Source organism: Cynoglossus semilaevis, chromosome 10 (assembly GCF_000523025.1).
Source record: "Cynoglossus semilaevis isolate Cse_v1.0 chromosome 10, Cse_v1.0, whole genome shotgun sequence".
NCBI lineage: Eukaryota > Metazoa > Chordata > Actinopteri > Pleuronectiformes > Cynoglossidae > Cynoglossus > Cynoglossus semilaevis.
Window position 1 is genome coordinate 7921531 of NC_024316.1, and position 11157 is coordinate 7932687.

The 11157-nt window shown below is 39.1% G+C and overlaps 2 protein-coding genes across 2 annotated transcripts in view; both read right to left on the bottom strand.

Moving 5' to 3' along the window:
• Window positions 1–1711: 1711 nt before the first annotated feature.
• On the bottom strand, window positions 1712–4783 carry icmt (isoprenylcysteine carboxyl methyltransferase). Its single transcript, XM_008318544.2, has 5 exons — window positions 4532–4783; window positions 3825–3913; window positions 3320–3489; window positions 2699–2916; window positions 1712–2451 (listed from the first exon to the last, which is right to left on the bottom strand). The coding sequence occupies exons 1-5, from the start codon at window positions 4748–4750 to the stop codon at window positions 2272–2274; spliced, it is 876 nt and encodes a 291-aa protein (XP_008316766.1). The 5' UTR covers window positions 4751–4783; the 3' UTR covers window positions 1712–2271.
• Window positions 4784–5225: 442 nt separating this feature from the next.
• Window positions 5226–11157, bottom strand: part of rtel1 (regulator of telomere elongation helicase 1) — a 10528-nt gene continuing 4596 nt past the window's right edge. The window contains exons 12-32 of the mRNA XM_008318543.3: window positions 10999–11097; window positions 10707–10762; window positions 10324–10395; window positions 10148–10229; window positions 9828–9960; window positions 9473–9586; window positions 9254–9294; window positions 9072–9157; window positions 8894–8971; window positions 8741–8818; window positions 8329–8475; window positions 8135–8250; window positions 7929–8052; window positions 7665–7830; window positions 7426–7580; window positions 7103–7198; window positions 6746–6956; window positions 6516–6653; window positions 6250–6381; window positions 5943–6131; window positions 5226–5829 (exon numbers count right to left, since the gene is read on the bottom strand). Coding sequence (XP_008316765.1) covers window positions 5759–5829; window positions 5943–6131; window positions 6250–6381; window positions 6516–6653; window positions 6746–6956; window positions 7103–7198; window positions 7426–7580; window positions 7665–7830; window positions 7929–8052; window positions 8135–8250; window positions 8329–8475; window positions 8741–8818; window positions 8894–8971; window positions 9072–9157; window positions 9254–9294; window positions 9473–9586; window positions 9828–9960; window positions 10148–10229; window positions 10324–10395; window positions 10707–10762; window positions 10999–11097 — 2384 coding nt within the window. The 3' untranslated portion in view covers window positions 5226–5758. The remainder of the gene's footprint in view (window positions 5830–5942; window positions 6132–6249; window positions 6382–6515; window positions 6654–6745; window positions 6957–7102; window positions 7199–7425; window positions 7581–7664; window positions 7831–7928; window positions 8053–8134; window positions 8251–8328; window positions 8476–8740; window positions 8819–8893; window positions 8972–9071; window positions 9158–9253; window positions 9295–9472; window positions 9587–9827; window positions 9961–10147; window positions 10230–10323; window positions 10396–10706; window positions 10763–10998; window positions 11098–11157) is intronic.

The following is an 11157-nucleotide window of genomic DNA, read 5'->3' on the forward strand; positions in this document are numbered from 1 at the left end:
GACAACGAATCTTCATAATAACTGCGTTGTTTTTTTAATTCACACACAATCTTAAGAAAATCTTCTTTGTAAATAAATGTACAGGTTCAGTCAGAGTAACAACATTTTATATATGGAACTCTGATCAATTAAACAATACCTTTCTACTCAATAAAAGTGCAACAGATTTTAAGAGTAAAGGTGCCATGCCCCGTCTGGTTAATCGACACCTCTAAACACGCCGCATACAAACGTTTGACGATATATTCCTAGACAATACACATTTATAGATATGCTACAAGTGTGTTTCTCTCCCCGTCACACACACATACAACCACACACGCACACGCCTCTGACTATATTTTACAAACTCAGCTTTGAGCAGATTGTGGCACCTGTCAAAGTCAAGAAAGTAATGAATGCCTTTTTTTTCGTGTCTTTTTTGTTTCAAGTGAAGTCCTGAGTGTTGGGATTAGAAGCAGATTCTACACCATAGCACACATAATGAAGAGATAATTGGCCGTCTACCCTACGAGGGTTGCGGATGCCAACATCTGAGGTCGATGAGCCTTCTCTCAGTTTATTTTCACTCAAGAAAGTAGTGCATGGAATTGTGTGCATTGCCAACAATGGACTAAAAACGTCATTGACAGCGCAAGGAAGGAAAGAAATGATACCCTTTCCTGATTGGTTGGACAGTCTGCCACATTTCCTTTCACTCGTTAAACCCAAGTCACTGTAATTTTAATGTGTCTAAATACAGGCAGCTAGTGCTATTTAGTTATGTTCAAATGTTTACGCTCCTGGACATTTTCATATAATGCTGTGGGAGTGACACGTCACTGAATACTAAACAGTAAGGAATAGTAATACGTGGCTGCAAAAAATTCTGACATTTTTTTGTTTCTTTAATATATATATATATATATATATATATATATATATATATAAACATTGGAATTAGGATATAACTACTATTAGATTAAGCAGATGGTTTGAAAGGTTATATCAAGCTACATCAGTGAAGAGGAGTGTATCATGGCATTAAAAAGGCAGGAATAATTATTCCATAAACTGCAGATATATGCTTACACACACACACACACACACACACACCTGGTGTTCACTAGATCTTTTAACTTGAACTGTAACTTTTCTGTGTGCAGTCGTTGGCATATGGGAGTATGTGAAGCCACAGTTTAGATCATTGGACACTTCAGGTTGTTCAGGTCCATGGATTTCTACAGCTGGGCGGTATCCAGTTAATATTTGTTTTATTTTCTTTTGTTGTTTAATGTTTTGACAGTTGGCGAGGTAAATAAGACCAGACCAGTTTGACTAATGACAGGAGATAAATGGTGAAGTGCAGTGTTTCTGGAAAGAAATGGGCATTTTTTGTATTCCGTTAATTTGCATGATGCTTACGAATAAAGGAGCATTGTATTTGGTCATAATTTGTCTGGAGCCCATTTTGTTTAAAAAAACAAAAACAAAACAAAAAACCCCACAATAATTTCATAGCAAAAAATTTAAAATCATATTGTATTGTGGGTTGAGTGTATGCATACATCCCTAGTCTTGATGTTTGTGATTTTGCTAAAGTATCATTTACAATCCAGCCTCGTGATTCTGCAGCATACAGACATTAAATTTCTAAAACAGAAGAGAAGCAGTGAGAAGGTCACATTCTATAACTTTGGTATATGTACGATAAAACTGCTTAGTTTCAGTGTGTGTGGAGTAACTCTTTATTTTGACAGATGCTAGTTTACAACCTAGTTTATGAACCAAGCCGGCACAAACACATGATCATCTTTGCTTGTGAGGCAATGCATCACGTGTTAGTTATAGCAACCTGTTAAAAATTATCCGAAAAACCGGTCGACAATGACTCAAGTCCGACTGTTCATAATTGAGTGCCATGTAAACTTCCTCAGAGAGCTCAGTGGAAGATTCAGTTTGAGCACAACATGAAAACACTGTGCATGTGTGAAGCATGCAAACGTTAACTGTTCTAACGGATACGGTGAGTGTAACGGGAATACATCAGGTACGATGGAGGTTCCTCTGGTCTTAAACTGGATTTTTGAGGTTGGTAGAAAAAAACAGCAGCCCAGCTGCCCACCACCTACCCAACGGTCACAGTCTCTGTCTGTGAACTACAGGCGTCCAGCCAGCTGCAGGGTCTCCCTCTGGAGGGCGGTGGTCAGTGCAGATGCCGCACACCCTCCAGGTCTGACCTGCTATAGTGTCATAGGTCTGTTTTTACCATCCAGCTTCCAGCCTCTGGAGCTAGTTCACACGGATGCCTGAGATGAAGGGCAGCCCGGTGGGTACTTTTTTCTTGTACTCAATATAATCCTCGGCAAAGAAGTGGATTAGAGAGAGCTCCTCCTCCTCGATTCGCTCTCGGAAGAATCTCCAGCTGGCTATTGTGTAAGCCAGAGTGCACAACGGGTTACACAGCAAAACCTGAAAGAAAGCAGAAGGAAATGACTGGACCCTGCCAACAGAGGTGCAACAACACCTCAATATTTTTTCCAAGCCTTTTCCACTTTTTAACAACCAATCAATGGTTGACTGGCTCAGAGGAGAGTGACACAGACTGCAAAACTGTGGGCCCAGGTTTAATCCTCAGACTGGACTACGTTTTGTGGGTTCCATGGTGCAGTGGTTAGGATACTGTGAAGTACAGTACGGTAGTAGCAGTTGGACTGACCTGAGTTCCTGTACTCCAGTAAAACCAGCCCACGTAGGAGGGATGCCTAAAGTAAGAGTAGACGCCATCAGTGACCAGCACATGGCTGCGGGCTTTCTCGTTCTGCACAATGTGATTGAAGTTGGAGCCAGCCGTTAACATGGCCGCCTTACGCAGGCCTTCGCCACACAGCACCATGACAAGGCCAAGGACACTGAGCCATCTGAGCTGCTTCAGCTCTGACAAAGAGAGGGAGACGGGTTGTGTTAAAAACTACAGTACTAATGCAGACCCTAAAAGTCCAACTGAACCAGAAGAAATTAAATGTATTAAATATTTTATTATTGCTGTTTTCCTTTTTACACTTTTACCGTGTCTTTAATTGCTGTTTTCCTTTTTACACTTTTACTGTGTCTTATTTAGTTTAGCCAACCTATGTCCACTTATCAGCTGGTCTAAATAGCATATTGATATACTCTACTTTAGAAAATGTATCATACAGTGGCACCTGTAATGTGATACATGTTGTATCCTGGTGGTGTAAAAACACACAGTCCTAAATACGTTCTCATACAAACAGCAAATGTGGTAAATGCTGGCCAAAATTCAGATAAGAGACAAATGAAACTGAAATCATCACACCTGGAACCGTTAGCTTCTCCACAGTGAACTCCACCCATGATGACACTGCAGCCAGTGTGTACTCCATGCTGTGGTTGAGAAGGAAGGAGTCCAGGGAGAGAGTGCGTGGGTTGATGATGGCCGTGACCAGGTACTCAGAGTAATGGAAGAAAGACAGAGAACACATGTACCTGCAAAGAGTATTTGTTATTAGTCAGGCCAGAAGAAAACAAGAATTGTAATATTTGATCAACATAATTCACTTCCTATTTCAAAGCAAACCTGATATGTAATGTAATATTTGTTTTGTGTAGAAAATACACAACTGTTACGGCATACATGTTAGAAAGAGCGAGAATCCGAATTAAATCACATCCTTTTACTGTGCAGTTATTCAATAGGCAGGTAAAAAATACTACATCATTTACTTTTTAAATATGTGCTTAGGATCTAAAAATCTAATCAGAAAATCCTCAGAACATAGAGTTTATTTTGACATGCCATTTCAACATTTATATGTACTTACCAGCCAAAATATGTCCAAGTTGTATCAGATAAGCTTATCATAAGGCCGCAGCCAAAAATAACTCCCAGAAAACAGGCTCTTACAGCGACCTGGAATAATTAGAAAGGGTCAAATGTCAACAACAGCCTGCAAGTACACTCATTTACTACTTTTAAAAATGCTATGAGACTCACCACCACAGAATCTGGTGACAGTTTTTCTTTTTTTTTTAATAAATTAATATCATTGATGCTCTTCTAATATTTTAAATCTATCAAAAAAAGGCCACCAAAACACCTTTAAGTTTCTGCCATATTTTACATTTGATTTATCTAGTAATGGATTTAATAATTTAAAAATCTTAAATATAAACATTAATTTACTTTAATGACAGCAGATATGGATCAAACGTGGAAAAAAAATTGACATTTTTTTTACTTCACAAAATTGAAGCGTATGTGTGGTTTGAATAACCATAGCACAGTCGCAAAGTGTCAACTAGTTTATGTTGACCTTTCTATTTAGGGAACATTATCTCCTGCACTAATGAGATTACACAGCATTTAGTTGTGTTAGCTTAACCGTGGAACTGACATGACCTGTGTATCACTCTCAGTTTAAGTAGTCATTTGTTGAAGACACATTAAAAAAAAACGTGTACTAGAACACAAAACAAGCTTACTGACGGTGAAATAAAGAGAAGTCACTTCCTGACGTCAGTGCCTTACCTTGTACAGAGCTCCTCTGTAAATTGTTAGCAGCAGGCCGTTGATTACTGCTATGTGGAGGCAAATCGCAATTTTCCCCGGAATATCAGTGAGATAATCAAAGACCCAGTCGATGTGCCCAAAGCAGGTTCTTATCAACGGGATTATAACCACACTCAACCCTAAAATGAAGCTTTTTACACTCACTCTTCCTTCTAGAACCAACTTACTGCCTGCCATGTTGGAAATCCTCTACTACAGGATCTCGCGATATCCAACCGGCTGCCACGAGATAATAGTAGAAAATTAATCTCTTAAAGAGCTGGTTCAAAAACAGAAGCTTTTATACCCATTAATAGCCACATAACAACAAGGAATACAAACATTTTATACATACATTTTATAAATATTACTGTCTTATAAAACGAGCAAGTTTTATATATATATATATATATATTGGACTAAACATTTGTCCTGTGGTTACTGCGTGTATTAAGAGGTAATCTGCATTAATCTTACAAAATAATCACGTATTATCTTGTGTAAATAAATTTAACTCTGTTTAAGAAAACTGGAACCCAATATATCTTTTAATATCAGACTTAATGTGTGGTGATAAATGTCCAGTAGATGGCAGTATTGCACAAATTAGGTTTTTATACAACCCCCAGCCCATTCAAATGTCAGGTGACAGGTAATAAAAAAACACGCATTTTATTGCTTAGCAGTGTGATAAATGTTTTATCTCCTTAATATAAAGCCATGCGAATACAAGAGCGAGAGAGATAGATAGATAAAGGGAGAGAGAGACAAAACATCTTTCCATATTTGTCATTCAGCATTATTCAGCGAGTTTTACTTTGTTTACTTTTTGTTTATTGGTCGTATTCTTTTATTTTGTCCTGCTGTTATCACTGCAGTTTGACAATTGGAAATTGTGGGAAAACCATCATACATGGAAACAGACCAGACTGCTCTAATAACAGAAGAAACGCACATCGGACTAGTTTTTCATTGCTTTAATTATCTAAAATTAAAAAAAAAATCCATAATATTACATAATTATTTACACAGTACATGGCATACTTAAAAAGTAGAGCAGACATTGATTTAATTGATGACAAAGCATCATTCTGATCAGGTGATTTCCAGATGAATGAAATCAGTGAGTTAACATCCACTAGAGGGAGCAAATATTTTTTGTCTGATAAAAAATATAAATAGAGCATGTCCAGCATGTCATGGTGTCTAATTAATCAATGCCTCCACCATCTCTTTGTATTGCTTCTTATGGTGAGGGGGAATGAACCGACTAAATCCTTCAGGAAGAAAATAAAAAAGAAGGTAGTAAATAATGTGCAGGAATAATATTAAACTTTAAATAAAAAATGAGCAGACTTTATATGTAGTGTGATTTAAAAAGACTACTTACTCATTAATAGGTCGAAGTCATCCTGTCTTTCTGTAAATAAGCTCACCACTGTGGTCACCATCTTTTCATAGTTGTCATTTTGCTTATAGGCATGAATTGCCTTAAAGAGTTGAGATGACTTTTCTGGTCCAAGAGCTTTTTTCACATCAGTCATAAAGGCAGTGTACAATCCTTTATTGGGAGCAGAACCTGGTGGGCAAAGTACCAAAGTGCCAGAGCTTGAGTTGTACTGAGACATGAATTAAATGCATTAACAGCTATGAAAACAGAAGTTTCTGAGTCACTGATTCAGGGTGTAAAATCTCACCAGTCGGTGGTTCTTTGAGTCCCTGATGGCTCAAATGCTGCCCTCCATTGTTCAGCTGCTCTGTGCTGAGTTGACCACAGCTGGAGATTGCACTACAGCCGCTCACAGCTACATCAGATTGTTTGTCTGGGCCTTTAAAAAAGTAAAAGTACCAGTCTTACTTCATGTCTTGTACAAAAACAGAGTGACCCATCTCATCTGTTAACGTTGACATTTCTGACCCAGACTTGTACAGCAGTGGGCCTTCAAATGAAACTGATCCATACCACTCTGAAGCATCAGTGATTTCTTCTCATCCTTTGACAACGCATGCTCAGGTTTGTACCCACAGCCCTGCCCAGTCATCTCAACGCACTTCTCGTCATATTTCTTCTTGTGATGAGGCCGAACAAACTGGTAGAAGCCTGGGATACAGAGAGAAAGACATCAAAGACCTGAACTTTCTCCTTTTATTTTATTTTTTTTATTTATCTGGTTCTTACAGCGGCAGACTCACCGCGAAGTAGGCAGTGTGTGTTGGTGTCCTCGGCTAAAACTGCTAACTGTGTCAGCAGGGCTTCCAGGTCGTCTGTGGTCTTGTAGGTGTTCAGAGCTCGAATGATGCGTTCAAAGTTCACCTGGCTCAGTGACTTCTTCATGTCCGCCAGGAACATCTTAGCTTTGTTGGCTTTAGTTTCACCAGAGACATCCTCCGACACACTGGGTTTCTATAACCAATGAGAGAGAAGAAGACACAGTCACAACAGTCAGAGCAGTTTTATTTATTTAGACTCTTGACATAGCAGTGTACGGTACCATCTCATAGAACAGAGAAGTCGGTTTCTAAGACGTGCTGCGGTTTAAAAACACATACCTGCCCATGTACCAACTTGATTTTCCTTTTTCCTCCTCTAAGTTCATCATCCATTCGTTTGTCGGATCGGATAGACAGTGTGGACAGAAAGTGTGCCTTAAAAGGTTTAATAAAGTTATGAATACAGAGTTAATGGATTTTTACTGGTAATATTCTAGCACCTAAAGATACATCAACAAGTTTTATTTAGTGATTTGTCCATATTATTTTCTCTAAACGTACACTTGCTAAAATACAAAAACAGTAGGGGATCTCACACGCAAATGTGTGGGCAGAAAGTAACTCTGACATCACAGACTATTACAACAGAGAACATCTCTTACCCTCTCCTCTCCAAAAGCAGCACTGCTGTTTCCCTCACTGTGGTCTCCTCGCTCCAGAGCATCCAACAGGTTGAGGGGCCTCCTCTGACTCCCCTGTACCTCGGACTCGTACTCCACACAGATTTTAGCCATCCCATCGGCTCCACTCTGTTCATCTGACCACGAACACAACATGACAGGTGAGATGAAGAAACAGGAAGGACAGATTTTTATGTAGTTTTTTTTGTAGTCAGACTCACTCAGCCTCCTTCTCTTCAGGCTGGGAAAATGTGCGTCCAAGACATTTGCTTTCTGTATGTTTGGGTTCAGAAACGATGCACTTGAGGAGGGGGTCGAGGAGGCTTTATCCGGAAAACACACTGCTCCACATCTGTCTGCAGAAGTCTTCTTCTCTACCACAGGTCTCTGACACATTCAACATTCAAGAACCACAGTCGGTTCAAACCAACAAACCAAATTCAACTGGATCAGATTTTTGGACTTGTGAACGTGTTGGTACATACCAATTTCTGTGCAACCCTGAAGAACTGAGAGACGTCACGCACCAAATTCCCAAAGTTATTATAGAGACGCACATAAGGACGAACCCACGATGGAAGCTGCTTCCGAGCATCAGCGTTCTTAAACCTGCATAAATTAGACAATGTTATCATTTGTTCATCCTGACCTCACAGCCAGATTCTACGTGAAAAAGTCTGTGATGTTTTACCTGCAATCACACAAGAAAATTGCACCGTAATCCTCTTTGTGCCGGATGACCCGACCAATAGCCTGGTTCACAGCTCTAAAAGCTTGTTGCTTGTACCACTCTTGTCCAGTCAGGTACTGTCCAAAAGAGACATTCACAAAAATCATTAAACACACATATAAAAAGTAAACATCACATTTGGAAAAACCACTCACCTTTATACCTGGAGCTTTTTTACAGCTCATCTCGTCCAAGAACTTCATCTTCAGGATGACTCGAGGGTCCATCCTCGGAGGGAAAGGAAGGCCAGTGATGATGACACCTCGACCAAAGGTGTCGGCAAAATCCAGACCCTCACTGGCCTTACACAGGAAAGAATATTCCATTACAGAGAAACATACAGTTGATTTTGGTCATTTAATAATATATAATTATAACAAATATAAGTCTAAAATGTACAAACACTGTGGCTACAGTCAGAATACTAAAAACCTGTATGGAAAGTGTAAAAAATACTGTAACTTATTTTCACAATTTCACAATAAAAGCAAAATAGATGGCTGTGTTTCTTACATTTAACAGTACATAAGTCAGATTTAAAGATATGTTTTATTGTGGAAATCTTACCTTCCCTCGACACACAGCAAAGAAGGATCCGCCCTTAGATGCAGGGTCACTGACTTTGTTGTAGTAAGCATCGATAGTCTATGAACAGACACGGGTATGGTCAGCTGCTGACAAGTGGAAATTCCGAAACATTTCATAACAAGTGAAACTCACCTCATTAAATGTGCCTTTTCCTTTAGATTCAACAAACATGGGCTTCACATTTTCAATACGACCTGCCTGTCCATTGGCCTAAAGAGAGCATCCATTATGACACCAGGTGAGATATTTGATTTGACAGTACTTGTTATGCAAGAAAAAATAGAATAAAATACAACAAAAAACCACTAACTCTCCAGAACTCCAAGGTTTTTTCCATTAAAGGAAAAGAAGGAAAAAACACCAAGAGGCCATGAGGAACCACACGGCTCATGTTGGCTGAGCAGGAAATAAAAACAGGAATCAGAGTTATAACGATGAATATTCTCTTCAAGGTGGTTTACAAGGAAAACAGGTCCAACATATTGATCTTACCAACAGTGTTGCCCAGAGAAGCCATGTTTTCTGGAATAAACCTGTCACAGAAGACCAACAGATTAGCTAGACTTATTATCAATGTTATAATTCTTAGAGCTGCTTTGGAGCTCAGGGTTAATGTGAGAAAAGAAATGTGACTTAGGAAATTTAAAAGAAAAATACTTGATTAATGATGATTGTTGTAAACAATTATAATCCACTCATGGTTAAACTCACCTTCTGTCAAAGGCTGAACTTAACTGCACACCATCAGGACCATGATCAATGACACTGACAAAGATCTGGTCTCTTTCAATCACATGGGAATTTTCTAAGGTAATTGGGAAGCTTCTACAAAAAAAACAACAAAAAAACAAGAACAAAGTTAAAGTGATGACTAAGAGTCAAACACTGTACCATTCATTAATTTGCAAGAGTCACAATGAGAGCAAAAGCTTTGACAACACGGATCTTGATCAAAGTAATCTGTCCAACTGAGCAGAGTTAGTGACTGTTGACAAACGTATCTGTTGACTCTGAACACAGTGGTATTTGAACAATCTAAAAAACGCTTCAGGGAGGGGTGACTTACATCCTCATCTCAGAGGTGAAGGAGGAGAGTGGAGAGAGAGTACCACTGGTCAGAATGATGCTGCGCACGCCTTGATTCATCAGGTCCTGCATGCTGAATCCAGGAGAGAAGCACCAGTAACTAAGAATGTTGCCTACGAGGTGTGAAAAAAAAGAGAAGAAAGGAAGAAGAGTCAGATAAAGTTCTAAGATTTTAGTTAGGGTTCTGAGAAACATAAAAATACATATTTTCCACATATAATCCTATACTTCATATCTGTTTAAGGCAGGTTTGTGTGTTTAACGTGTGTTGAGAATGACTAACAGACTTTGTGTCCTTACCTTGTTTCTTCGATGAGGCTGCAGCCCAAACATCAGCGGCCTGTTTTTTCTTGTAAGAGCTGTTGTCCTTATGGATATGAACCTAAACCAAACAGAAGGACATAACAGCAAACGTCAATGCAGCGAAGAAGATGATCGCCACCCTGTGGTCTTTCAGAGCCTTGACAGATACACACCTTGAAATGAGCAGTGTTAGTCTGCATCTGAAGGTGTCTGTCCTTCTCTGTGGGTTCTCCAGAGAAAACCAGCTGCAAGACAAAGAGAACAACTGTCAGCTGACGATGTTTACATCGTAGCAGGTCAACGTTCTGCAGGGTTTAAGGTTTAGACTTGAAACCATTTTCTATTTCCATTTCTCTTTTACTTACTTTTTAAATAAATTATACATTAAAACACAGCCTGGTATTTCAGTGAAATGTTTACAAAGCGTTTCAGGCTGATGTAGCCACCACATCACAGCCATGCATTGAATTAAATCATAACTTTGGACTGTGTGTTCTCCTTTTTTGTACCCTTGTATGAACTACCCTTTCATTTATAAGTTTATCACATCTCCTACCTGTATGATGTCAGAGAGCTTCTGCAGTCCAGTTGTGTTCAGGAATATTCCCGACTCTGAGAAGAAAACTCATCTTATTCATCTGATTCTTACAGTTGTAAATAAACATACAGCTTCACATTAATTCAGGAAAGTTTCAATCAGGTTCACCACATAATAAAGCTAGCGCCAGCTCCAACGTGTACAGAGATAACACCTGTAAACTGATTACTTCTGTGTGGACAATGATCAAACACAATTCAAAGTCATAGTTTATCTTATATGTGATTAAAAAAAGTCAAGTCATACTCACGTCCTGCCAAGTATCCACTGATCTGCTCCAGGGCTTCATGGACTGCTGTTTTGCTGCTGTAGGTCAGGTGAGCTCTTTCCAACAGCTCATAGATAAAACTGAGACAGAAGAAGATTTCTGTTGAAATGTTCCTAGTTTGACCTTTAGCTGTAACTACAG

Coding starts and splice junctions, on each gene's coding strand:
- icmt (XM_008318544.2), bottom strand. CDS start 4,750: ATGGCAGGCAGTAAGTTGGTTCTAGAAGGAAGAGTGAGTGTAAAAAGC. Junction 3,490..3,824: donor ACTTGGACATATTTTGGCTG/GTAAGTACATAT, acceptor TACTCTTTGCAG/GTACATGTGTTCTCTGTCTT. Junction 2,917..3,319: donor GGAGAAGCTAACGGTTCCAG/GTGTGATGATTT, acceptor TCTCTTTGTCAG/AGCTGAAGCAGCTCAGATGG.